This window comes from Neopelma chrysocephalum, unplaced genomic scaffold (genome assembly GCF_003984885.1).
Source record: "Neopelma chrysocephalum unplaced genomic scaffold, ASM398488v2 Primary Assembly neopelma1_96845, whole genome shotgun sequence".
In the NCBI taxonomy this organism is placed as follows: Eukaryota; Metazoa; Chordata; class Aves; order Passeriformes; family Pipridae; genus Neopelma; species Neopelma chrysocephalum.
Genome location: NW_020925488.1, coordinates 1,541 through 29,184, shown reverse-complemented (window position 1 = coordinate 29,184; position 27,644 = coordinate 1,541). Strand labels below are relative to the sequence as shown.

The following is a 27,644-nucleotide window of genomic DNA, read 5'->3' as shown; positions in this document are numbered from 1 at the left end:
AGTAAACTTGGTAAGTGTGACTGTTCTTTTTGGGTGTTAAGTATCTTTTTCTTGCTAGTCTTAATTTACTTTCAATGCAGATGGAAAAGGCACCATAACTGACAAAACAAAAATGTCTCTCTGAAGGGTGTTTTATTTTGTAGTTTGCTTCTTTACACAAGCTCTCATAATATCTAAAAGAAGTCCCCCAGCCAAAAGGAATCTCATTAAAAAGAGTAGGCTTTAAAATTGAATCATTTGGTTTTGTCCAAGTGGGAAGCACTTTCAACCTTGTGATGGAAAGCATCTGGAGGGTTTTCAGAGGAGGCTGCAGCTGGAGTAGTAGTTCTAAAGCAGAAGAGAGTGCTGGGAAGGAAGATGGAAACAGTGGTGGAGGGGAAAGAGTGGAAGACAAGGTCTGGGCTGGAAGTAGGTTGCACAAAGCTGAGCATGATTTGACTTGTCAATCCCAAATATTAGTTTTCAGTTTTTTTCCTCCTACATTTACAGTGCTGTTATGTTGGTTACAAATCAACAGACTCAGTTAAGTTCCCAATATAGAGTTACTAAAGATTTGAATGTGGGAGTTGTATGTATATCCATAAAGCTTTAAGTGGGTTTTATGGATGCCAGGTAAGAGTTTACACAGAAGAAGAGCAGGTTGGAAAATCACTCTCATTATTCCTCATTACGCAGTCCCGGTTCTTATTTCATCTAAAAAGAAAGGAAACAATATTAGCTCATACTAGACACTTAAAAAAGTACCACCTGTCATCTGCAGTTACATTAAAGAGGAGATAGCGGGGCAACTACCTGGAGAAACAAACCCAGTGTGCTGATCAGAATGTTTTCTGAAGATGCCATGCAAATACAAACTCTGTGGATAAGTTATTTATTAAGTAATTCCTCTTTTAGCCAGTGCTGGGGAATTATAAATATCAACACTTTCATTAAATATACAGTGTATGTTTCTGTCATATGCGCTCTGAAAGTGCTCTAGAACCTCATATCCAGAATTGCTGCCAGAAGAATCACAGTAGCTTGAGTGAAGTGTGTTTTAGGTGCACCATTGTGTAATCCAGTAGAAAATCTAACGGGGTTTTGTGGAGGTGAAATTTAGTGTTGTTGGTTGAAATACAGAGTAAAGGGCAAATCTTTAGCAGTTCATAATGTTTAAGTCTAATTGTATTCCAAATAACATAGCATTGGTTTGCCTGCATCTTTATTTATATAGAAGTAATGTGCAGATGAAAGGCAAAGACAAGGGACAGGTGGGGAGAAACAAAATGACCAATCCTCATCCAAAAGGGAATAAGCCTGAAGAGTATGATTCATCTCTTACCTTCTTTGGAATGTACAGGGCAGTGGGAGATCCTGAGTGAAAATCACAGCAGTTCTTATAAATAAGTTATGTTGGAGGTGCCCACTTCTCAAAGCAGATTATAAAAATGGCATTGTGTTCTGGTAATTTATGGGTGCCTCTACTTTGGTATAGTTTCATAAACTATATAGAAAAACTCTCCTTTGTCATCTTAGTTATGAGCAGCCTTAAATGACTCTGAGACTGAAGAATGACAAAAAGAAATAAATCATAGTGTAACTGTCAAGAGGGAGGAAGGGAATTGTGTTGCTTGGAAGTTACGAGGAAGTTGGTTTTGGGTTTGTGGTTTTGTGGGGTTATTTTGTTGGGGGTTTTTTTGTTTTCTTGTAGATCTGTAAAAGTCATAAGGAACCTTCAGGTCATTCTAGAACGAGTGTAATCCAGAAGGAAAGAATTAGTACGTAAGTTCAGCATAGAGCAAGATAAATTTATTTTGGGGCTAAAGTCAATGTCTGATTATTCAAGGAAAGGAAAAAAAGTAAGTAGTCTGACAGGAAGAGAGGAATTGGAGGAAATAACTGAAGACTTACCAAAAAACTTGTCTACTTTTTATTAGGTTTACAACTTTCTAAAACTGAACTTATTACAGGGAGAAGCAGTGAAGAGTCACAGAGAGCCATCTAGGTGGAAGCTGGTATGACAGAGATTCTTGAAAACACAAAACATAATTCTGGTGGAAAACAGAGAACTCTTGAATTGTGATGCTTTACAAGACTTGGTAGAAAGGTTGGGAAGAGGATATATGGAATTGCAAAAATGCCAATGTGGATTTTGAACTAAAAGGAAATTGATGTACCTGTGGCAAGATCTGACTTAGAAATCCCATCAATAGGAGGAAAACATTAGCAAACTAGATTTAGTGCAGGGAAGAGCAGTGAAATTGAGACAGGAAGGACTGAGTTGGGAAGGAAGAGTGTTAATAAATTTAAGTAATAAACTTGGCAGCTTGGGTAAACTAATAAAAGGGTGAAGAGTTGTGCTTGGTATTTAAAAAGAGTAGATGCTCAGAACTCCTAAGTAGGAGCAACAGATAAATGTTTAAATTGAATGTCAGGAAAACATCACAAGTATTTTTCCAAGCAGCTTCAGTTTCCCAGAGGTGATGGGGACTGTTCAAGAGTTGGGCTTGATTTGTCTGAGCTCTTTTTGTGATTATTTTATCAGACTCCAAGCTCTGTTGTTAGTGGTCTGACACCAGCAAAAGGTTTGTCTTCTAGGGGCAGGCCTTGCAGTCACTGACGGGAGATAAATACAAGCAGGGCAAATACCAGGATCTATTTCTTTAAAGAAGAAATATCAGGAAAGGGATTTTGTGCTGGTCAGTGGAAAGTAAAGAAAATGAACTGTTTCTCTAAAAACCGCTGCTCACTGGGCTTTGTCTCCTTTTCAAAATTTCTGTAGAAACGTGTGAATTAGTCTAGAAATTTGAGGCATTGTAGTGCTGTACTCAGGTTTGGTTATTAGTTACCAGCGTGTAACAATGTCCTGATTAGGGGCTGTTTGCTAAAATGTGAGCATGGGATATTTCAGTCTCTGAAACTCTGTGTTGCTCCACAGAGCCAACACAGAGCAGATGTTACCTTGCTCAGAACATGCCAAATAGTTTTGGATTCTAAGGTATAAACCCCTTCTCTTCTCCCCACCATATGTAACTTCGTGGTCGGCCTGATCTCCTCACTGGATTAGTGAGGTCCAACCCTCCTCTGCCAAAAACCGCTTGTTTTTCGAGGTGTACAGAAGGAAGCACTAGTGCTGTGGTGGCATTAGTACAAGGTGGATTTGATGCTGTGTTTGGGGCGGGCTTGTTTCTGGATTAATGTGTCTCAGAGGGTTCCTGATTAAGTAAAAGGAGGTGATTGAAGCAGCCAGTTCTTTTGCTTTTGTACTTGATCAAGGGTGATGGTGGCGGTAATGTTGGTGCTCATGTTTTCTTTACTCGTGGTTGTGTAGTTTAAACAAAGGCTCTGATTGTTGCTGGGATAACTTCTCTTGTGCTTTCACTGGTGGGCCTTCAGTCCCTTTATTGTTCCTGTGTGTCTGTGCCTGCTGTTTCCTAAGGAAGGGATCAGGTTTTTCATCATAGGGTTGTTTCTTGTAGTTCTCCTGTTTCTGCAGGCTGTGGACTGCGTGCTGTGCTCCAGTGTTCGCCAAATGAACTCTACCACAAGCTACAGGAAGAAGTGTTTGTAGCTACAGTGGAAACTTAAAGACTTTTTTGCTGCCATTATAAGAATTATACATGTTTTAAAATAACATTGCTCTCTTGGGGTGACGGATTGGAATTCTGCTCTGAGGAGAGAGTTAAAAGGTTGGAAAGGAGCCTCCAGAGGCATAGCTTGGGCCTTGAAATTGAATTTGTGTAAAGTAGGGTTGTGGATGTCGGAGCAGGTGTTGTGGTTGTGTTTTGTTCAGGCTCTGTATGAATTTGTGCATGAAACTGGGAGATCCTATGGGAGGGTTGGGTAACCTCTCACCATTGCTGGGCACATAGGAGAAAGTTCTTCTAATGGTTGGAATTAATCACTGGCTGCAGACATGTGTGACATATGTTCATGCAAATTAAATCTGGCACTATAGTGGCTAAGAAATTCCTGAAATCAGAAATTAAGGACAGGGGATGAGGGAGTGGTGGTGTTTCCCTCCCAGAATTTTAGTTCTCCAGACCAATTTTCTAGAACTTCCAGCCGTGTTCCCAAATACATTTCCAACCACTATCTCCTGGGGTTCCGCTATAATGGAAACAGGATTGCTTGTAAAGCAGAAGGGTTGAAACACAATGTTGTGCTTTTAATTTGCACCTGTTTTTTTCCTTCCCCAATTATAATAGGAGCATGGAAAAACTCAATAGAAGAATGGACAGCAGAAGACTGGAATGAAGATGTAAGTGCACCTTGTTGGATATACCAGTTGATCATTTACTCTTTTCAGAGTTTGTGTTGTTTCCAAAAACCAAATGTTTGAAGTAATACTTTTCTGTATGCATGCAGTGATATTTCTTATTGTGTTTCTTGCTGTAATTACTGTTTATAATATAAATATTTAGATACACTTATTTTTTAAGTAAAATTGTATCAAGAAGTAGACATTGATTTTTGCTGGGTGGACAGTACATAGATTTAAAAAAATTAAGTTTTATTCCAAGTTAATTGTTTGTGAGTTGAAGTTCTCCACTGACCAGTGCTGATGGGTGATAACTGCGTACTTCTGCCTACTATTGTATAGAGTTTTAAAGACATATTATCACAAGACTCTTATGTAATTAAGTGCTGAAACTTACTGTCCACTTTAAACTTCTCATTTGATGCTTTTTGTTTGAAGTCTATAAATTGTTCCACTTGGCTCACTTCATGTTCATAATATTGAAAAAAAGGAGCTAGTAGTATGCTAAAGTTAACACTTAATTGCTTAATTCCTGTTGTTTCATCATGATGTGTTGTCTAAAGTACTACCACAGTTTTGGTTATCATTCTTTATCAGGTGAGATGTGTTTTAGCATTTGTAATCATCACATGTGAAAATCTCATTTGTGATGTTCAGTTTTCAGTTGCTATATTAAAGCTTAAGCAGTTCGAAAAACAAATGAGTGTCAAGAAATATGGAAAGGGAAAGCTAATAGGAAGTCTTCTGTCTTTTATAGGAATACTCATTATTTCAAATTTGTTTTCAGAAGAGTGAGAGATTGTCTTTGAAATCATCCCTTTTGCCTCCTCCTTTAGGGTGGCATGTCAGTGTTATCCCTAGAAATGTGTGAGTGTTTCATGTAACAGATACAAAAACTCCATCCTTACCTAATGAGAGGGATGTGTCTTTTGAGGAAATTGCAAGAAACTCTAAAATTAGTAGGTTTTCTATATTGCTTAATGCCATCAAAAGCTGATATATTTTTTAAACCTGTCCTCAATTTCTGCAGTATGTGCTAGAAATGGACTAATGGCTAAGGATGGTGGAAATTTATGGGTTGTTCTCATCCCTATTTGATGATGGCACAATTCAGCACTTGTAGTATGGGAGGGGTGTTGAGCAATGGTGACTTAGTAGGGATAGAATTTTTTTAATTAATTATTAAAACTGAGTAATTTGCACATAAATCTTGAAATCTCCAGCCCATTGTTAATTTTTATTAATTTTAGAATCCTGGAAAAGTTCCTGTAACTTAGGACAAAGTTGTTCATGTACTGATGTTCAGGAAGAGTGAATGAATTGTCAAGCTGCAGATACGTTAGCCCAAAATATGCAAAAAGGAAAAACATTTGATTTTAAAATTAAAAAAAAAGGGCATAAAAATACAGCTTGTGCCCTTAAATGTTGTTCAATGGAAAATGGTTCCCCTTCAAATCAACCTGATCTTAGTCTTTTAAGCAAATTATGAGTTAACTGTAAGGATAGTGTATGTCTTTGTAAGAGATTTGATCTAAATCTCATGCTCTAAAAATAATTGCATTCTATCACAAAACACATTAAGCAGGTTGAAATCTTCCTTGCAAATTTTGACAAAATATCTTTTGCAGGAGGACCCTTGTTGAACGTGGGTTTTTCTAGGAGGGCTGTTGAAAAAATCCAGTCCTGGGCCAGATGCCATCGAGTGCCTCTGTCAATGATTTGGAAGTAAAAATAAAATCATTGCTGAATGAAATCTGTGGGAAATCCAAAATTAATTGGAGTAGCATTTAAAAGTAAGCCAGTCATGCAGAGAAGTTTGAACCTCTGCAAGACTTGACCTGTTGAAATGAAAAATACTGTAATATAACCAAGTGCCCACTTGTTTATAAAAATGAAGACACACCTCCAGAACAAGGGGCTGGTGTCTGGAAAGGAGCAACTGAAAAATTTTCAGGATTGTAGTGGATGATGAAGAAAGAACAGCTCAGCATGATTTCTTAAAGAGCTGATGCTGTATCAAAAAGCCCCTATTGTAGTCTCTCTTCCCTGTCTCATAATCATTCGTGATTTATATTTCTGTATGTGGGCTCTCCTGAACTCTATTCTTATGTACTACATCCAATTTCTCACTGCTTTTACAGAAGAAAAATGGTGTATAATAGCTGAAAATTACTTATTGATAAAAGAGGTCCTTGAGAAGGGAGATTTTTAGTTTACTGAATCTGAAAAGGTTACTTTAGGAGTATATATTGGGCTCTTGCTTTAATCTAGCAAAAGCATAATATGGACTTGTGGCTGGAAAATGGATCCACACATTGAAGTGTATAGCAAGCAATTCAGTAACATGACTAATGATTAAAAGAACCTGGAAGCTGATATTTTTGCTGTCCAAAGGGAAAGAACAGGTGTTTTTCTGAAGAATATTTATGTTTAAATGTGGCATTCTCTAGTCAGGTATCAGTTGTGAGCAGGTGAGTGAAATTTAACGTCATTTGATGTGAGAAGAATTAGATCTTTGTGATCAAATAATCCTACCTAGTATTTATCTTTAGTAGTGAGTATTGGGCAAATATAATAGGTTGTCAGCATGCTATTAAATAGAGTGGAAACTGCTTGCAGTGAAAACAGGAGGTTGTATTTCGTTAATGGGATATTCAGGGCATGGACAGTGAAAGACCAGACAAATGTTGATATACTGTAGGTGGCTCTGGGTGTTCCTCTTAAAATTGTGATCATATTCTCCTGGCTAAAGAAAGTCAAGTCTAACTACAGAAACTATCCAAAGGACAGAAATAGAATACATACAAATTGCTGAAAGGTGGATGAAGGCAGACATTTTCTGTACAATATTGGTAGTTGTAGTTTTTATTTGAAACAACAGCAACACTTTAAACAAAAAAGAAAAAAAAAGAAAGAGGAGGAGTGTGTTTTGGTGGGAGTGTTTCCTGTATGAGGAGGCAGCATGAGAACTTGTTTCAGTAGCTTTAAACTTCAGTATGTCATATCAAAACAGTAATAAGATTTTTTTATTTCTGATTTGCTTATGTTGAGTTTCTGTGAGGATATTGGAGTATATTTACCTATTCTCCTCACCATTCCTGTTCTCCTACTATAGGAGATGTTAGCTAACTGTTAAATATGTTGTCTGGTGACTGGAGAAAGATTTTATCACAGGAACAGGAGCTGGAAAGCACGGACATTTCACTGCAGATGGAGGAGATACCCTTGTGAGGCCGGCACTGCAAATGGTTCACGACTGTTCGTTCAGTTCTGGGAACATGCCAGAGCCTCAGTGAAAGATTTGTGAGTGTAGTGTGCAGTGAGCATAATGACTTGGTTGGGAGCTGAAAATGCTACTTCTAAGAAATACTAAATACATCTGCGTAATAAAATTGCACCACAAAATATGTTTTGACAAATGCCGTAATCCCAGCAAAGTTGTGAATTAAGTGCTTGATTGGAGCTTGTGGCAGTGAGTTCGCTGCAGAGTGTAGTGTAAATCTCAGTGTAGCTGAGCTGGTGGCTGGACACTTCTGTTTGCATGCTGGTTCCCTTATAGGGAACATTTCCTCTCTCACACATCAAGCATGCTTTTGCCTTGTCACAAACATCCTCAGGCTCCTTAATTCGCTTAGTTTTTGGGATTATTCAGTGTTTTGTCCATGGTTAGTCTTATCCTGCATTGTGTGACTGTAAGAAACGGTTGACATTACAAAAGAATTTAATATTTAACCAAGGGATTGCAGACCACAGGCTGCTGCTTGTGCCATTGGCTGACCTCCTTGTGCCATAATAATGCAGGAGTCCATAACACCAAAGGAAGTACAGTACACATCGTTCTGGAAGAACACATACAATGGGGAAAGGGCTGAACAATAGAGGAACAACCTTTCTAATGGCAAATATGCTTAAGTTGAATCTGCTTCGTTGGTTTTGGTCAGTACATAGAGTTGTGGGCTGGCAGCATTATACTCAGGACACAGTTGTGTTCCAGAAACAAGGGATTACAGTGTGTTGTATTGGCAGCAAGGGGAGGGAAAGAAACGCAGGGAGGAACTTGGTGGTACTAGTTTTTTCATGACCTCGTGTGTAGGATGTAAATGGGCGCTGGGAGAGTAAGTGAAACATTTGTGCTTGGCCTCTGAGTGGTAATTACTCCCAGACAGCCCTTTTGTGCCCTTCTTAAATCATCAGTGTTTGATAGGAGTATCCCTATCAAATGTCCGTATTCAGTGATACACGTGCTTTCAGTAGAGCTGCCTGTGGGATTGCAGGTGAAATTGGCTTATGTGTGTGATGTCCTTTAACTGGGCTGCTAGCAATGTATGCAGTTAAAAATGCATCATTTCCTGGAAGAGCTGTAGTTAAACAGCACATTCTAAAGGTTTTCTTTGTAAGTGTTTGAGTAGGTCAAGTATTCTTCAATCTAAAGATAAGGCCACACCAAAGGAATTAAAGGTGATTTTGTGCAAATGAAATTTAAAGTCTTAACGTTGTACATGGATACCTCTGTCTTGCTCAACCTAACCTGTACTGGTTTAAGACCTATTCTCGTTTACAAGTACTCCTGTCAATAGAAACAAATTAGCCCTAGGAAGTTGTAGCTGCTTTTTCAACAAGAAAAGCTATTAAAAAACACAACCACACAGCGAAAAACCAACCCCCCTACAAACCAAGCCCAAACCTTAACTAGCCAACTTGATTTGCCCAGGTACCTGGGCTAAAATCTATCTTTACTGTAACAGCATGGCGAAAACAGTGCAGTTTTCTTCTGTGGGTGGTCTGACTTGTTACACTAGTATAAGCAGGAAGGAACCATGAATGCTGGTTCACTGTACTTACCTGAGTGCACACCTGCCTCTGCTGCTGCTGGGAGCTGAAATGTAAGACACAGGGATACATGAAATGCGTGGGAGCAGTGCAGTGCCTTATCCTTCTGCAACAAGATCTGTCAGAGCTGCTCTGTTGAGTCCTAGGTTGTGCCTGCGCCCCGATGATAGACCATCTGTCATGTTAATTACTTTGTAATGGTGTGTTTTTCAGTTAAACTGTTTCCCAAACTGATATAGTGACACCGGTATACTGTTGTGTGTGTTTTCGGTAGATCAAATTTCCTAACACTTTAATTAAGTTGGTACTTGATTCTGTGGAGAAGACTCTGCTGAAGTTTGACTACACGTATTTGCCTTTTTAAGCAGAGCTGCAGCATAGCTGTTTGTAATGGTAGTTTGAATTTATTTTTATCTTGAAAGTGCATGACCAGGATGGAATTTCTGCAGATGCTGCATGCAGCTGGGAAGTGTGAGCATGTGTGATTAAAACACCTTCCCTCCTTCTCTGCCCCTCTCTCTTTTTCAGCTTTCTGAAACAAAAGTCTTCACCGCTTCCTCTGTCCCAGCTGAGAATCATGTGACTCCTGGGCAAAGGTAAGCTCTTATTCCATGTTTTCCCTACGCTTTAAAAACCTTCTGCTTGGTTAAACAATGTTAGCTTGCACACATAAAACACTGAATTAAACCTTGATCAGAGATTAGTCAAACTCATCTCAAAATTGCAAAAGCCCTGCTTGCAAATTGTTGGTTTTATGGGCTCCTGAGTTTAACTATTTTTTACTATGGAAGTGGAGACAAACTTGCCAAATTTATGAACATAATACTACTTCTGCATGAGACCTGCTTACAGATAGGAACAAATGTAGCTGGGAAAAAAAGTTTTCTGTTGTTGAAAAGGAAGCTCTGGCTTTGGTGTCCAGAAAATGAAGGCCTACCCCTCTAGATGCAGAAAGTGTTCAGAACGTGGTGCTGAAAAAAAATGTGTTAACGTGAAAGCTTGCTTTGGCAAGAAGGTGAATTTCCTTGTAAACATCACAGCTATAGGCCTTTACTGATGATAGAAAGTTAAGATCAAGAACCAAAAATAAATCAATTGCTGCCTTCCTTTGCTTGCCTTTGTCTTCAAATGCCTGTCTCGTGGTGATGTGGAATCAGTTGCCTACATTAGCCTCTGGTTCCTGGAGAGCAGGTTAATGTTGAGTGATGAAGACTTTGGCAGTGGCATAGCATGAGATCTGAAAACTAAATAGCCTGATGGTCCCAAACATCCTGGTACTGCTGTACTACAGCAGAATTTTCCATATAATAGGGATGTGATTTGCACGGCGCATGATGTCAGGTGTACTACAGTTCATATTCCTGACTTTCTTAGGGGTAATATGCTCATATGTTCGTTGCTCCATTCTTCCAGTGGATGTCCCTCAAATAATGTTAGAAAATATTTTAGTTCATCCACTCAGATAGGGGTGGGTTTTTTGTGTTTATTTCTTGCTGTCAAAAAACTCTCTGCTGTCACTTTTGTATGGCGGATAAGCAACATTGGAAAAGACTGTTATTAGTAATTCTGTTGCTGGGATGGCAGCTTTAGTATTGTTCATGCTTTCTTAAGTGTCAGTGCAGTTTAATGGTCATGTTCATTACAGCCAAATTTTGCTTTGTTTTACAGCATTGATTTGGTGACACTGCTTCAAAAGCCAGTGACATCTACTCAGGAGGCAGAAGGCAGCTCATTTGAAGCTCCTCAACCTCAGACCTTTGGCCAAGCCTTAGTATTCACAAATTCTCAGCACAGCACACAGATGGCATCAGGAACTGGCAGCTCCAGTGCTGTAAACTCTTATTCTCCTCAAAGTCTGGTAAAATGATCTTATGCTTTCTAAGTATTGTTCATAAGTAAATATTTCAGGTTAAACAACTTTTCTAGTGCTGGTCATTTCATGAGGTGTTCAAGTATTTGTAAGATTCAGGTTGCAAATGAAGAATTCCATTCCTTCCATTCACACCCCCCACCGCCAAATATTATTTTTTCATTTTGCTAAGTAGTTTTTCTATATTTACATGAAGTAATTATATTAATTTTTGATTAGAGAGCAGATGTGTTTGTTGCTTGCTGATGTGGGATAAAATAATTTGTTTATAGGGAAGAGCTGAAAGCCAGAAAATTGGTGGGTTGTTTCCAAGCACATATTTGACTGCTTTTTATGGAAGCATGCCCATTTCTGAGTCAGTTGTGAGGTGTGAAGTTGGGCATTTATTCTCTGAAAATCAGTTCAACTATTAGTAAATATATGCTATTTTTAAGATACGTGGGTTCAAGTAAATTAGTATTATTGCAGTTACAGTGGTGGAAGTTTTTACTGGTCATTTGGTAGTAATGTAGGTGTAAAGAGATTGTAGTTGCTGCCAAATAACAGCAATTGGTCCTGTGATTATGTTCCAATTAGTAATTAAAAAATTTGCTTCTTCCCCTCTTCTTTTTTGTCTTCTGGTAGTCTGCAGTTCTTTGTTCTGGCTTTGGAGAACTCAGATCCTCTAAACTGGCAAACTCTACTGGTTCCCAAATCTTGGACCAGTTGAAATCTCCAGGATTGGGTCAGTTTACATCTCAACAAAACAACAGTAATTCTGCCACCACTAGCACAGCTGCAGCATCATCCTGGGATCTAAAACCACCTATTACTCAGTCCTCAGTCCTCAGTCAGTTAGGTAAGTGCTTTGGCATAGCTTTTTTCCTCTTTCTCTATTAGCCCGGAAACATGTCTTAATGACAGTGACAGTTTAAAATGGCTTTAACAAAAGACTTCTTCTAAAAGTTGTAATCTAACTAATACAATTACTTACAACATCGTAAGAGTTACACTTAGTTGCTGGTAATAGACACCACCAGTATATCACAAACTAAGTTTGATAGGCTTAAGCCTATCCATAAATGTCATTACATCTTTGAAGTTATTGAGCCTTCCATGTAACGACATCTTTGATTTAATGTGCTTGAATATTTAAGTGGAACTTTGTTGTGACTGATTTTCAACAAAGGCTGGAAAAGACTTATTTTCATTGTACCTATGCTGCTTCTAGCTGAGCGTAAAGTTGTATTGTATTTTGCCCTTTTTTTCCCCCCAAGTTTTCTCTTCTAACTGTTACATGAATTTTGAATGAGTACTGTATAATCTCTTCATAATGCACGTCTCAGTATTTTTTTCCCTAGCGTGCTGAGAATGATTCAGATTACTTGTTTTGTGTATTCATAATTGTATGAATTTTTCATGTAATTTAATAAAATTGTACAAACAGGGAAAATGATGGAAACTTAGTTTTTGCAGTGTTGTTCCTGGCAGTATTCTCACTGTGAGAGGGTAGCTCTTCTATCTCTCATGTGTATGTGTACATGTTTATGTATAGATAACCAGCCAATTTTGTAGCAATTACTATCTCTGACAGGCAGAAATTCTGGAAAAAAAAAAGTTTATGTACATATTAAGTTGCTTTCTAAAGGACTGTGCCAACCAAATAAAAAAACCTGCCTACTGCAAATGCTGTAGATCTATTATGGTTGTTGACCAGTGCTCTGGGCCACTTCATGGCTTTCAGCATCTGAAAAATATGAAATGGGAAGACTTGGGAAAAACCTGTCAATGTCCAGCACCTCTTTGCCTCTCAGGCATTATGAGATGGTAGATGACTTTGTTTGTTTTGAAAATCTCCTCCTTTGTAAGGACAGGGAATCCTAACTCACAATACCTCTAAATCACAACTTTTTACCTCTTGGAAGTAATCAATTTTATCAGCACAGTTAATTGCAGTGAAACTTGCAGTGTTTGATTAAAATAATCCATAACAGTTTTTGAAGACTGTATAGATAGGTTTGTTTTCATATTTTTGGGGGAAAGCTAAATAATACTTGCCCACAGCTGTTTATTTAGAGTAGAGGATATCAAGTATTGTCGTTATAGTTACAGTGGTAATGTTCAATGTGAAACCTGTGTGATCTCTGAAAGAGACTTGCACATGCTGTAAAATCGTAACTGTTGAGCATGTCCGGTCACCCAGATTCTTCCATAAAGAGTAGAACAGTGAAGAGCAGAGTTCAGTGCTTTAATTTTGATATTTCTTTTTCCCAACACTGACCAGACTTTAAATCCCAGCCTGAACCATCCCCAGTTCTGAGCCAGCTGACCCAGCGACAGCAACAACAAATACAGGTGGTTCCTGTTCCTCCTCCTGGGCTGGAGTCATCCTCCTCCCAGGTAAAACTCCGAGAGCCATCACCAGTAGACACCTCTACAGCTGTTAGCAAAATATTGCAGCTTCCCACTATATCTATGGATAACCAGGCAGTGACTGTCCATCAAACCCAGCAGAAACAGATAAAACCACCAAAACGGAGGATAACTCCAGCATCCAAGGTGGGTAATTGGGTGGTGACTTGTGCTTAGTAAATATAAAACCACAGAAAAATTTGTATCAGCAATACAAGTGTGGCCAGCAGGACCAGGGCACTGACTGTCACCTGTATGGAGCACTGATGAGGCCACACCTTGAGTGCTGTGTTCAGTTCTGGGCCCCTCATGACAAGAAAGACATTGAAGTGCTGCAGTGAGTCCAGAGGAGGGCAATGGAGCTGGGGAAGGGTCTGGAGCACAAATCCTACGAGGAGCAGCTGGTGAAGCTGGGGGTGTTTATCCTGGAGAAAAGGAGGCTCAGGGGGGACCTTATAGCTCTCTACAATTGCCTGAAAGGAGGTTGTAGCCAGGTGGGAGTTAGTCTCTTCTCCCAAGTAATAAGGGATAGGATAAGAAGAAGAAATGTCCTCAAGTTGCCCCAGGGGAAGTTTAGATTGGATATTAGGAAAAATGTCATCGCTGAGACAATTGTCAAGCACTGGCACAGGCTCCACAGGGAAGTGATGGAGTCACCATCCCTGGAAGTGTTTAAAAGATGTGAAGGTGTCCTGCTTAGGGACATGGTTTAGGACTTGGCAGTGCTGAGTTTAGTTGGACTCGATCTTAAAGATTGTCTTTTCCAATCTAAATGATACTGTGATTCTATTTGGTATATATTGTATATGAAATGCTAGGGAAAAGGAGAGCAAAGACCTTGGTATATTTTGTGTTTATAAAGCGGGAAATCCTAAGTCATTACATCCAAAATAGAGTGGTGATGTCTTTTCCAAGCACACATCTGTTTGCTCTGTGTGGAAAATGACTGAGTGATTTTTACATTGACTTAATAGCCACAATGTGAATATTGGCTGAGGGGGAGGGATGTACACAGATGACACTTACATACTGTAGAATAGTATGGTTTACTCTTTCAGCTCCAGATGAGGGCAGAATCAATGAATTAATTCCAGGTTGCAGGGATGTAGTTACTTTATGTAGTATAAACTGTTGTCACAGTTTTAGTTAGCAACATAGGCTGAGGCAGTAACCGAAAAGACTGTAACTAAGAGAGGAGAGGGTGTCAGTTACTGATATTATTAAATGAGATAGTGCATGCAAAGGTATCATGGTTTTTTTTGTTCCTTTAAGATTCCTGCCTCTGCAGTGGAGATGCCTGGATCAGCAGATGTGACAGGGTTAAATGTTCAGTTTGGAGCTCTTGAGTTTGGATCAGAGCCTACACTCCCAGAGTTTGGATCAACTTCAAGCAGTGAGAATACCAGCCAGGCGACCAACAATAGCTTATACTCAAAATCTGTGAAGTATGTGTGAGTTCCCCTCCTGCATTTGTCTTCTCGAGGGGGTCAAGTTTGTGCCAAAAACATCAAGACGTGATTACAATGTAATGGGAGGGGAAAATGCGGTGAATTGTAACACTAAGTGTTTTCTGTGGATTGCATCTTAAAATGAGAAATTTCTTCTCTAGTGATAATCAAAATCTCCCTGGATTTGGGTGAATGTGAAGATGGAGATGACATGAATATAAATAACCTTATAATAAGCTACCCTTTATAGAAATGCTTTCTCATGTTTAGTTGCTCTGATTTTCGGATATGTTTGAGGGTTAGTTCCTCACAACCCACATTTTTCTCTGTTTGATCCAGGAGAGTTGACCTTTGTACCATATAGGTGTATCAGTAGATTGGCACCAAATTACAGATCTCATGCTCCTATGGGATCAGAAAAGAAGCCAGTCTGTCAGTATGCCACAGCTCTTATTGAAATGCTAAAATAGCCAGTGATGAGTGCCAATGTGCCAGTAACCCATTTTTTCATGCTTATTCAAAAATTGGCATCAGTTAAAAGCTTCCTGAAGTTAGTTCAGAAATATTAATAAAAATAAAATTTCACATTAACTTTTAGTTTTATACATGATTTAAACTATTTGGAAACTAAAACTTTCCTGTGTATTTTTAAATTTTTTTTCTCTTTGCATAGTTCTATCTGCAACATTAGGATTCTAATGTAAAGAGACTGTGTGTTTCTCATTATATACCAGACTTCATCGATCTGCTTGTTTAAAAAAGAGAGATTATGGATATTAATTTATCCTTTGAGAAAGTGGAAATAACGTGACCAAAAGTGCTTATGTGTAAATTCTTGTTTCGGTTGGGCTGGAATGAGGAGGTGCTTATTGTAGCTGATGTTTTGAAGCACTGATTAGCAGGGACCAAAGCAATATTACACAATTTAAAAAAAATTATTACGTTATCTAGTATAAATAATGTAGATTTGTCTGCATGTCTAAGGTAGTTCTGGATAACTGTGTAGGAGCTGATACTTTCACAAGGGTATTTGAGATACTTACCAAGATGATAAATAATTTTTACTTTTTCCAGTGATCCTTTGAATACCTCTTTGCCAATATCCAATACAGTACAGGAGTCCACCTACACAACCTCTGCCATCAGCTCTTCCAGTCTGACCTGCTCATCCCAGAGCACTAGCCCAGTAACAACTTCCTCCTATGACCAGACTTCTGTGCATAGTAGGATAGCGTACCAAAGCTCCATGGCTCCGTCGGAACCAACCCCTGTGGCAGTTACGGTGAGTCCAGTTCAGAAATAACGTCTTGAAAAAGGGGAAATGTTCTTACCTGTGTTAGGCTTGCATTACACTGGTGTGTTAATGTCTTAACCAGGCCAAGTGGTATTTTTGGTTCCCAAGCCCAACCACTTACTTGTTTTTGCTTCTCCTAGTGTGTAGTTGGTTTTGGCAGTATTGTGCTTGGGATATAAGAGCCTCAGATTTTATGGCTTTTGGCATCTTAAAATTTTTTTTTTTTTTTTATTAACACATAAGATTCTATTTGAGTTTCCTTCCCTAAAGCTTAGCTTTTAAAAGCAGAACTATTTCTACGTAAATATTAGTTATGGTATTTTGCCATAACTTGACCATTTCTGTCCAAAGGTGTATTATTTATTAACTTTATATGGCACCTAGCAAATGGATCCCAAACTTTTTTTGGCCCCTTCAGCATTACTTTTCTGTTGCATTTGAACACCAGTGGGATTTAATCACATGTGTTATTTTAATAAGCATAAGGAGAGGTCTAATACAGGACAGAGAGAGTCTCTCTTGGGAGATTCAAAAACATCTACTCTCTTTGTATATGGAATGTAGGTTTGTTTTAAGAGGACTTAATTTATTAAATGTTTAAGCAACTTGTGAGAGTTTGTAAGTTTATTTGCTTCTGGCCTTTGTTATGTGTTGGCTCAGTCACACTTGTCTTCTGCACTAGCTCGTATGTACTGGTGAGGATCAAGCATAGACTATCCACTTCTGTACTCCAGCGTTACCCAAAAAACAACTGGTGCTTCTCAAGTCTTATCTTTCAATGGAAAAAAATTGGCGTCTCTGTGTAACTTGGATAGTTAAAATTGTGAGTTGCATTAGATCAAAAGCACAACCATTTCCTATATGTTAATGCAATTCTTTCTTTCATATCGGTGTGAACCTGAAGTTTATGTCATATACAGTACATGGGAAGGTCTGCTGCTGATGGGTGCATTATGGGCAGTGGATGGGATTCTGTGTGTTGAGGACACCTTGCACTTGAGACAACTTTATTATGTGGTTTTGTTAAAGGCAATAAAAATTTAATTTTCTGCCTTGTCGTTCAATTTAGAATGAATATAGAATTTTGCATGAAGCATGTTGGATGTGTGATTCAGTCTGAAAATTGAATGTACCTCTAAGATGATTTATTCATTCATTTCTCCTTTGCTTACAGAACGGGCACAGCAGTGTTAGAACACAGGCAACTCTTGACAGTAAGTTTACAAAGCTTGATTGTGCACAGTACTTTCTGATCTTGCATTACTACTTGCTGGGTACACAGGTGTAGCAGTGACATCAGGCTTAAGGTTTTATATTGTTCTCCATGACTAATTTATGATTGACCTATTTGAGTTTATTTTGTGCTTGCACAGGATATACTGCTTGCTTCTTGACTTAAATTGAAGTATGAAAGCAGCTCTATTAAATCTACAAACCTAACCAGCCTCAGAATTAGAGAAGCTGCATCGCTGCTGCTTTTTCTTTTGAATTTGCCTGCCAGAAATTATTTAAAATAAAAATACGAAATTAAAAATTAATATAAAATTTCTTAGCAGTTCTCCCAGTTCTCAGTTGGGAAGCTGTGACTAGTATTTAGCTGTAATGAAACAAAGTCACATTCTTTGAGTGCACCTCTCACTGGGTATGGTGCCACCCCTGCCCTGTTAGAAGCCCATAGGGGGTAAGGGTGACACATTCCCTCTGCTGGCACCTGGATGCCTTGAAACAATACCTCAGTACTGACTCTGGTACGGGTGTTACTGTTTCTCCATCTTGGCCTGTTTCTAATGTAGTAGTGACCTGTAGCACTCCTACAGCTCTCTTGCTGGAGTTAAAATAATTTAGGTATAGTGTTCACTCTTCTGACTTTTATGTGCTGCTCTGTGGAAGTTTTCAAGGACAGCAGTATGAATTAGCATCTTTTGGAATTCCAACACCTCAATTTTAGGTCCAGCCTCCTCTTAAACACCTCTTCAGGTGCGTCATTAGTGGGATGGTGTTTTTTTAGTGCCGAGTTCAAAGAGTCACCATGTAAAAGACTGACATATATAAAGACAACTTTTCAAGTGGAAAACTTTCTTGCTTTCCTGTACAGAATTAATAAACAATTTATGAAATTCACTACAGGACTTGTCTTTTTGCTATAGAAAAGAAAGATCTGGGAATTCCTAATATTTTTGAAACTGTTCTGTAATGGCTTTATTAGTCTCTTTTCCTTTGCAAGTTCTCTTTTGAGTACATTTCTGCATTTTTCTGTATTTCAAGCACATAAATTGGAATCAGTCTTCTTTCATTGAGTCTATTTCATGCCTCCAAGTGATATTGAATTTCTCTCTTACCTTTTGAAAGTACTGAACTTTTCCCTTCTGTATGTGCTATAATGTTCTTAGTTGTTCATCTCTCATCTTAACTGTTGTTCTCCCTAAATATCCAGATCTCCTGCTTCCTAAACCCTTAGTTCAGAGCCTGAGTGATGTGTTATAACTCTGACATCCTACTCATCTCCTGGTTTTCTTTGTCTTGCACATTGTGTTCAGGCATCTTGTAAGGGGTCTTAAGATGATGATTCCATCCCTTGAATTGGGGGCATCTACTTAAACTTCAAAAAGGGAACCCTGCTTTAAATCTATTGAGAGTTTTGAATGTTATCTACTCCTTTTTTAGTGTAAATATTGCCGGGAGGTATCAGGTGACATAGTTGCTGCCTTCATAACTCTGTTTATCACTTGGAACTCAATTTTCTGTCATACTTATTGCCAAAGCAAAGACCTCTTGATTTCTGTTTGCATTGCAACCGAGCAACCTGACTTGGGTCATTTAGCTAGGAAATCAAACCAATAAATTGAACAAACTAATGTGTAACTTCCAAGTGTGTATTTGACTTTTCTTTGGTGACCTGCCTAAAAATGTCTTGACATGCCTTGCAAGGTCGCGATGATCCACTGAGGAATGGTCTCTGGTGTGGTATAAAAGCATGGCCCAGCAGAAGGCAGGGCTCAACTGCTTTCTGAGTTTTATTGGTGACTGAGTGCCTCGATCACCAAGGGTGCTGTGTAGGCTAGAATGAAGAAACAGAGCTGTAGCTAAAACTAGATTTGTACAGTCCCTTGAAAAGGCACAAATGACTTGTGTTTGCCGAACCAAAATCAAGGAATTTTGAAATTACTTGTGAGCAAAAGCTAATAATCCAGATAGTGACAGATGAGGTGAAGAAGACTAGTTTACTACGTGGGTAGCAATGAAAATTGTAAAAGGAACAGTTGCTGTTTAAATTTTCTTAAAAGCCAAATTGCTTGATATGGTTACCGGTTCTTAAGTCTGGTTTTTATAAACCAAGGGAGAATACTACTGTGTTCCTGAATCCAGTCTGGGATGTCAGTTGTTCTGGAATTTTTCTTTGAATGCCTCTTTTTGACTTGTTGCAGCTACTTCATCAGTTCCAGCACCTAAGACAGAGCCTTCTCCCTCACTACCCTCAGCTGGTTCTCTGCCCAGTGTGGTGTCCACCGCAGCCTCGCTCCTGCCTTCAGCACCGCAGCACGTGGCAGCGTTGCCCAGCTTGCCTCAGTCCGGCGATCTGGCCAGCAGCTCACTCTCCCAGTTAAGCAGGTACAGTAGGAGTTGTGATAAACACAGGGTTCACTTTTGGGGAAAGGACAGGTGTAAGGGTGATTCTGTATGGGGCTGTCAGGTACCAGGTCTCCTTCTCTGATGTGAACTAGAATTAGGAGAGTGTTTCAGAAGAGAACAAGTTGGTTCTTACTGTGAAGTATGAGCTCTGGGCTGCCTCCTAGTGGCAGAGCAGCTGCTGTCCCAAGTTTCTGTGGTATATACACAGCTTTGTGTTTCAAAGGGTTTGCTTCAATCATGCCAGCTAAATTGATTCCCCTTTTTTGAGCATCAGACTATACATGTGTTTTATGTCTTTATTTTGTTTGCCTTTGTTCAGTGTTCATTTGGTTTATTGCATACTGCATGGAGTGTAAGGTATAACTTTTGTCAGTGTAAATGGTTAAGAACCAGTTTCAGTCACCTTTCGGGGAGACATTTAAAGACCTCTGGATGAGTTATGGGGCAAATACCCTGAAGTTCCAAGTGGTCGAGTTAATGTTATGTAATTTAAATACTGTAGTGAGTGAAACTAAAGCACTGCCTCACTTAAAACCTGTCCCCCATGTCAGGCAACAGCAGTTGCTCAAGGAAAGAATGGGAAACAGAACTTGTGTTTGCATGAACCTTTTGATTTTGGACTTTGTGTCTTGGAGTCATTGCTACATAATTCCTGAAGCAACTATTGTTTTTCTAAAGATACAGTAGATTGAAAAATACAAATGAATGGTGTTTTAGGTGTTTCTTGTTAGTAATAGTGACTCTGTACTTGAATTTTTTCATTAAAAGGTAAGAGGATAATAACTAAAGGAAAAATACCTGTAAGGGTGTATGTATATATATGCACATATACATCCCTCTGTGTGTATGTATATACATACCCTTACAGATAATTTTTTTGTTCAACTATATGTGTATACGCACACTCCCCTAGAATTTTTGGTCTTTAACTAATGTCCTGCTGCCAATCTGTGTTTGTATGTATATGTATCTATGTACACATGCATATATATTAAAAATAGTTCTAAGGAAAACTAATTTTATTAATTCTTTGCAATTTCTTTCTAGCTCCCTTTCCAATCATCAGAGCAGCCTGTCCCCTGCCTCAGTGTTGTCTTCAAGCACATCACATGTGGTAAGTCCTATTTGTATTTCAACAGCTGTTTGGCATATAGTCAGTTTATCTGATAATTGAGACCCTCTCTTCAAGTTCGGTGTGTCCCAGTACCCCGAGAACTGAAACAAGAGCCTTATCTCAGAGAAGAGAGACTGCCAGCCCTCTAGTGGCAAAAAAAGTCTTTACCACTTGTGATTTGTATTAGATCAAGAATAGCTATCACAGAGATTTGACAGTCACACAGCTGCAGAGGAAATTGTCATGCCAGCAAGGGAGATGAAATAAGAGAAAAAAGGATGTCTTGTAACAAATTTATTAAAAAAAAACCCAAAAAACAAACACAGAAGTGGTGATCTGAAATGTCTCAAAAATGGAGAGGTTAGCTGGCAAAATGCAGGTGATGGAATGATATATGTTATGTTTGAGTTACTGTGGTATAATTTTGTGATGATATAACAGTTGGAATTTGGCTTTCATGTAATAATTTTCTTTGAATCACAAAAAAAAAATCGCAAGAGCATGCAACTTAGTTGCTTGCTTGGAATATGGATAAAGGCTATATTTTGCATGTGCTGCTGTTACCTAAAAGTCTGTTGTTTTTTTATTTTTCTTTTTTTTTTCCCCCAGCCTGTTCCACTGTGGTTTATTTGCTCTGTATCCTCATTCTTTTTGTCTCCTTTCTAGCACACTAGTATTGAGAACACAACTTCGCTCCAGCCCTCAACAACCTTTTCAACTGCTTCAACCTCAGCCACTAGCACCACCTCCTCGGTTGTCAGCATGGCAAGCAGTATGAACACTACAAACAGCCTTGGCCTGAGCGTTACCAGTGTGTCTATACCAGCTGCCACCACACGGGCAGCTCCTTTAGTGTCTTCAGGTTGGCAATATTGACAGATCCGTGGATAGACAGAGGATTTCAGTCAGCAGGGCTGTCAGTTGAGCATCTCACCAGCCATAACTGCGCTAAGAAGTCCACACTCTTGACTAGCATTTCCAGCGTGCTGTATTTGCTGGCTTATGAAATAAAATTGCCTGGTTTTGTCTATTTGAAATATTCGTTAGGGTGTTATGTGGCATTTATATAGCACATTCCATCCCCAAAGAGCTTTATAAATAGGCACCAGAGCAGTTCTGACTTGGGAAGTTTTGGGCTAGAAAATTCACTCAATTTTGTATTCCAAGTTGTGATCAGATCTTGGCTGGGAGTTCACGAGCTTTAATTTCAGTCTTCTCTGTGACTTGAATTCATTTGGCAGTATCAGAATATACTGCAGAGTCCTCATTATTGTATGTCACATCCCTATTGCCACTTCTATAGAAAGGAAGAAAGTGTCTGGTGTCTGGATATTCCACAGCAAACAGCACTTCAGAAAGGGGGTACATGGAGAGAGAAGGCTGGGAGGCTTCTTGCATTGATGTGGAAGCAACGCTTAATTCTCTTTCTTACCTAATAAACCTGAACTGCTAAAAGGAAATCCTATGGAGGGAAGTGAATGATCTAATACTAAGATCAAGCTTACTTACAGAAGGATTTCTCATTTCCGTAGCTTGTAAATGAAGTGTCTGATGACTGGCTGAAGTGCTTTGTTCTTTTACTGTTCTGCTTCCTAGCACTGCTTCATGGAGGCAGCTGAAACCATTTCAGTCATCTTCTCTTTGCTATTCCCAGCTGCAGTAAGTCACCCACAGAAAGTATGCTGGCAGCATTTAGTGCTTTCCAGTCTATTGCTGGTGATAAGGGGGAATGTGTTGATGGAGCACAAAATGAAAGGAGAGAATTTGCTCTTTCAGATTGCAAATGATGTATAAATTTGCCTTCAGGAGAGGATTGAGGAAAGGAGAAGTTTCTGTAATTCTTGTAATCCTCTTGGACAAACTAAACTACAAAATTAGGCTTTTCTCTGGTGGGACTGTTTTCAGTCTTAAGTAGCCTGTGCTTTCCCTTCCTAAATGCATGGTTAAACTCTTCAGGCTATTTTGAGCATTTTCATCAAAGAGCACAAAACTCTTCTGCTAGTTTTGCTCTTTGCAAGCTAAGACAGTGCAGCCACCAGAACCTGTGCAGCTATCTTGTCTCAAGGCTGAAGCCTTTTCTTTTCTAAAGGCTTGTTAAAATGTCTGTATTTTGATTCTACAGGCAAAGCTCCCCCAAACCTGCCCCAAGGTGTACCACCCTTGTTGCATAACCAGTATATTGTGGGACCTGGAGGACTTCTGCCTGCCTACCCAGTAAGCAGTTTCATTGTTTTTGTCCTTGATTGCTTAACCCTTGGCGCAAGTGGGCCCTCCAGACCTGCTACTGTCTATGCCAAGGCATTTTTGGTGGCACATGTCACACCTGGAATTCTTGTTCTAAGTGGTAAAGAATATATGAAATATATTCAGTAAGGGTTTACTATTGGTAGTAAACTGCAGAGCTGTTGATGCAGACCTGATCTGGCTGCTCTTGTAGCTAAACATGTGTTGCTATGGTTTTCAGTGTTACCAGGTTTTAGGCCCTTTGAATAGAATTAGGCTCATTTAAGTTTGTGTTATTGGAATAGATTTACCACAGTAATGATTGAAATGTGCCATGTGTCCTATCTGCCAAGTTGAAAGATTGCACATAACTTTTTGGTGTTTGACCAGGATTGAGGTATTTTTGGTCATCTGTTTTTTGAATCAAAACCTTTATTCTGGTAATTTTTCTATATCAGACTGAATGTGAGCGGATATCATAGGTTGCTTTGCGGTCTAGTCATCAAATCTTAAATCTTGCTGCTCTCTGAAGTAATGATTACGGCAAAGAGGGCTGTTACTCTTACTCCCAAACCTGAATGCCCTGTAGATTTTTCGTAAGTTGAGGAATGATGCATCTGTGAAAACCGTATTGAAGATGGGACAGTCAAACTCCCCTCAGAGGACTGCTGTCATCAGGAAACAACATCAGAGTGACAAGCCAATTTTAACCTTAGTTTTCCACTAGCCTTAAAATGCTACAGTGCCCCATTAACACAATGCAACATAAAGCTGTACACCTTTAAAATAGAATGGACCTAAGTCAAACTCTGTTCAAAGCCCCAAATTGATCAGCATCAGAGAAAAGTGTTATAATGATCTTGTATTTTTATCTGTCTTTAAGCAGATTTATGGTTATGATGATCTTCAGATGCTTCAATCCAGGCTGCCAATGGTAAGTAAATGACTTGGTTTATTTAATTTTAGACCAGTTGTCTTCAGTGTTGATCATTTGTGCCACATAAATGGGTTCATTTAATGGTGTTTAAGAGCTCTTTCTTATGTTCTATGTTCTGAGTTTTTAAAAACATTTTGTTTTCTAAATTTACAGGCAAGGTAATGTAAATGGATATAGAACAACTGTTGTATGATGCATTTGTCCCATCTGCAAAATCTTTAAATAGAAGTGAATGTGCTCTGTGCTTCTGAGTGGAGAAATTTCCAATTGTTGTAGCAACATTAGAACATTTTGTCAAATCTAGATGAAGTGTGAGCATGAATGTTTTCTTTTACCAAGAGGTAAGGTTCAGCAGCAGGTACACAAACTGGCAGACAGTAAGTGTATCTGACAGGTTTTCAAGGCTCTCATGGGTGGAGATCTTTGCATGGTAACAAGTGCAAGTGAGCTGCAGAAAGGAGCGTCTGCAGAGTTTTCTTCCTTATCTGAAACCAGAATGTAAATGGCATGTGAGACGGGCTGAGCTTGAAGATAGAGTCAAAAAGAGCCTCAGCCTAGGCTGCAAAAATGGTGAAGAATTTTCTTTTTAGAAAGCTAGGATAAGGATCTTGGAGAGAAAGTTTGGTAGTATGTAGCTGAGAACAGTTACGCGGTTAAGTGATGCAGTGTATCTGTAGAGGCACAAGTGGAGCAACAAGTGGCGATCTAAAAAAGAGGTATCACTGGATAAGTGCCATAATTTAAGGTCCAAATCAGTATACTGGGTCTTCCATATAGAGTTTGGGGCAACCAGAGTCAGATACAGTGAGTACAAGGATGACCCAGACAAAGCTCTGTCCAGCTACAGACCCTGAATAAAAAACCCAAAACATAAAGTTGAGCACATTAATGAAGACTTTTAAATATCTATCCAAGTCATGCTACTTGGAAGAATTGCAAACTGAAATGAATGGAATTATTTTCAAGGCAGAAAATAACAAAACATTTGAAGTTGCAGAACCAGGAGAGGCATGGTGTAGTGTATTAACACTGGCTGGATGCCTGGTGCCCATCAAGCTGCTCTTTCACTCCTTTCCTCAGCTGGTCAAGGGAGAAAAGCATGTCATGAAAGGCTTGTGGGGTGAGATAAAGATGAAAAGATCATTTACCAATAGGGGTAAAACAGACTTGGCGAAATTAGTTTCATTCATTAGCAATCAAATCAGAATAGGGTAATGAGCAGATAATAAAACTCAATCTAAAAATCACCTTCCCTACACCTCATGTTTTCCTGGGCTCAGTGTCAATCATGATTTTCTCTACCTTCTTCCCCAGGGTGGCAGAATGGGGAATGGGGCTGCGGTCAGTTCATCACATGTCTGTGCCGCTCCTTCCTCTTGACGGTCTTCCCCTGTCCCTAACACAGGAGACAGTCCTGCAAAGCTTCCCCAACATGAGTTGTAAAATGGCTTGTACTGGAAGGGACCATAGAGGTAATCTAGTTCCAAGCCCCTGGCCATGGGAAGGGACACCTACTACTAGACCAGGTTGCTCAAAGCCTCATCTGATTTGACTTTGAACATGTCCAGGGATGGGACATCCACAAATCCTCTGGGTAACCTGTGCCAAAGCCTAACCACCCTCACAGTAAATAATGTCTTCCTAATGCCTCATCTAAACCTACTCTTTTCAATTTAAAGACATTTCCCCTAGTCCTACTAGGGACTAGGGAGCTACATGCTCCCAAGTCCATCCCAAGAGTCCTTTCACTGTCACTCCAGCCCCTGTTTCAGATTCTGTTCCCAGCTTTCTTTTAAGCTGCCGTGAAGTGTTAAAAGTCTGCAGTAAGGTCTGCCTGGAGACTTTACATCTGCAAGCTGAAGAACCCCTACTCCCTCACTTTGTCTATGTCGGAGCAGTGCTGTGTCACATAGTTGTGCTTGAGGCCATCCATTGGATGTGCTGCAAGAGGTTCCATTGTAAAGAGGACTGGAGATCCAATCATAAGTCAGTGGAGATGGAAAGAGTAGAGGAGACGAGGATGCAAGACATAATTGTAAACTTGATGGGAAAACCAGGCAGTGTTTTTGGAAAGAGGTTGCTGCAAGATGGTCCTTGCGGAGGCAGCAGGGAGAAGAGTGGTGCGGGGATGCTGGGAGAAGGCTGTTTGGATGAGGGCTGGGTGTAGGTGTTGAGCGGAGGTGACTTCCCCGAATCGCAGAGGGTGGTTGCTGTGCTGGTGAGACAAGAGGCAGTGGGAAGTGTTTTGTTAGAGGTCTTTATTTGGTGTGTCATAAATAAGTGAATAAATAGATAAATAAGTCAATAAATAAGGCGATAAAAGTCTTTGTGCAAATCAGTAGGTGAGGCTGTATAAAGAGAGGGTGAGGGGTTGGAGGGTGCGGGCGCGTTGTGTGAGCGGTGTGTGTTGTGTGGGGTGAGGGGAGGCGGGAGGCGAGAGGTGGGTGGGGGTGGTGGGTGTCAGAGGGGTGTTGTGGGCGTGTGTGTGTGTTTGGGGTGTCGGCGCATGGTGCGCGTGAGGTTGTGGAGGTGTCGGAAAGAGTCTTGAGCTTCGAGGCGGACGTGGTCCCAGGCGCAGGCGCTGTGGTTGTGGGCGTGGAGGAAGAGGTGGATGTCCTTGAAGTACTTGTTGATGGTGGTGAGGGGGTTGCGGGGTCCTTTGAAGAGGCGTGCGTTGTCGGGGCGGCATTGCTCGAGGCGGTGGATGTGGTGCTGGAGTTGGTTGAGGAGGCGGTGTCGTGGCTGGGCGTGCCAGTGCTGGGAGGTGCTGTTGTCGCTGAGGGTGTGGAAGAGGTGTTGGAGGATGCGTAGGGCGGCGTCGGCGGCTTGGTGCGGGTTGAGGTTGTTGTGGCGGAGGGTGTCGGGGAAGAAGGGCGGGTTGTGGAGTTGACAGGTGTTTGTTGAGTTGGGAGCCATGTCGTTGAGGAGCTGGAGTTGTTCCCAGGGGAAGGTGTCGTGCTGGGTCCAGAGGTGTTGGCAGGCGAGGGCGGCGGTGAGAGCGGTGAGCAGGAGCAGAAGTGTCGGGGCGGCGTGGCACAGGCGGGGCTGTGGGGTGGTGAGCGCAGCCATGATGTGCCGGTGGGTGCTGTTGGTTGGTGGCGGTGCGGAGGCTGGCGAGGCTGGTCGTTGTTGGTGGTTGGTGTGCTTGGGCTGGTGGCGGGCGCGCGGCTTTATGTGTGGCGTTGTGTTTCCCTTTGTCGCTTTCTGATTGCGGTGAGTTTCCGTCCGTGGTTTCCAGCTGGGGCTGGCGGGTGTGTTGGTGTGGGGGAAGTGTTTTGTTGTGGTGGCGGTGGTTGTGGAGGGCAGTGTTGGTGGTGTGGTGGGGGAGGTTGTGCGTAGCGGGCGATGGGAGGATGCGAAAGCCCTGGGTCAGAGCCTTTGGGGTGAGCTGTGTCGGGGAGGGGTGTTTGGGGTTCCCTGTCAGCTGCAGGGCAGCTGCGGGGCCCGTGTTGTGCATCGGGAGTTTTTTCCGTCTGCAGTGCCCTTGTGGTGGCTGTGGTTGGTTTTCCTTTCCCTTTGTGGTTCTCCTTTGTTTTCCTGTTAGCCACTGTTTTCCTTTCGTGTTGGGCAGGGATGTGCAGTGATGTCAGTGGTTGGAGCTTGGGGATCCCCCTCCTGCAGTGAGGGCGTGGAGGAAGGAAGGGGAAGAAATTTCTATGGGTGTTGG

General features: G+C 40.5%; 2 protein-coding genes across 8 annotated transcripts in view; one reads left to right on the top strand and one right to left on the bottom strand.

Moving 5' to 3' along the window:
• Positions 1 to 24,221, top strand: part of UBAP2 (ubiquitin associated protein 2) — a 75,583-nt gene extending 51,362 nt beyond the window's left edge. For 4 of the 7 annotated variants that reach the window (XM_027670381.1, XM_027670374.1, XM_027670376.1 and 1 more), the window contains 13 exons: positions 4,188 to 4,240; positions 9,599 to 9,666; positions 10,739 to 10,928; positions 11,565 to 11,778; positions 13,204 to 13,478; positions 14,604 to 14,782; positions 15,854 to 16,061; positions 17,248 to 17,287; positions 19,499 to 19,682; positions 20,751 to 20,817; positions 21,484 to 21,679; positions 22,940 to 23,031; positions 23,924 to 24,221. In XM_027670381.1, the coding sequence (XP_027526182.1) occupies positions 4,188 to 4,240; positions 9,599 to 9,666; positions 10,739 to 10,928; positions 11,565 to 11,778; positions 13,204 to 13,478; positions 14,604 to 14,782; positions 15,854 to 16,061; positions 17,248 to 17,287; positions 19,499 to 19,682; positions 20,751 to 20,817; positions 21,484 to 21,679; positions 22,940 to 23,031; positions 23,924 to 23,986 (1,829 nt within the window). In that variant the 3' untranslated portion in view covers positions 23,987 to 24,221. The remainder of the gene's footprint in view (positions 1 to 4,187; positions 4,241 to 9,598; positions 9,667 to 10,738; positions 10,929 to 11,564; positions 11,779 to 13,203; positions 13,479 to 14,603; positions 14,783 to 15,853; positions 16,062 to 17,247; positions 17,288 to 19,498; positions 19,683 to 20,750; positions 20,818 to 21,483; positions 21,680 to 22,939; positions 23,032 to 23,923) is intronic. The other 3 variants (XM_027670380.1, XM_027670378.1, XM_027670377.1) reach the window with 3 other exon arrangements.
• Positions 24,222 to 26,432: 2,211 nt separating this feature from the next.
• On the bottom strand, positions 26,433 to 27,072 carry LOC113960696 (interferon-like). The gene has a single exon (XM_027670382.1). It carries the CDS (start codon positions 27,044 to 27,046, stop codon positions 26,438 to 26,440), a length of 609 nt encoding a protein of 202 aa, XP_027526183.1. The 5' UTR covers positions 27,047 to 27,072; the 3' UTR covers positions 26,433 to 26,437.
• Positions 27,073 to 27,644: the final 572 nt, after the last annotated feature.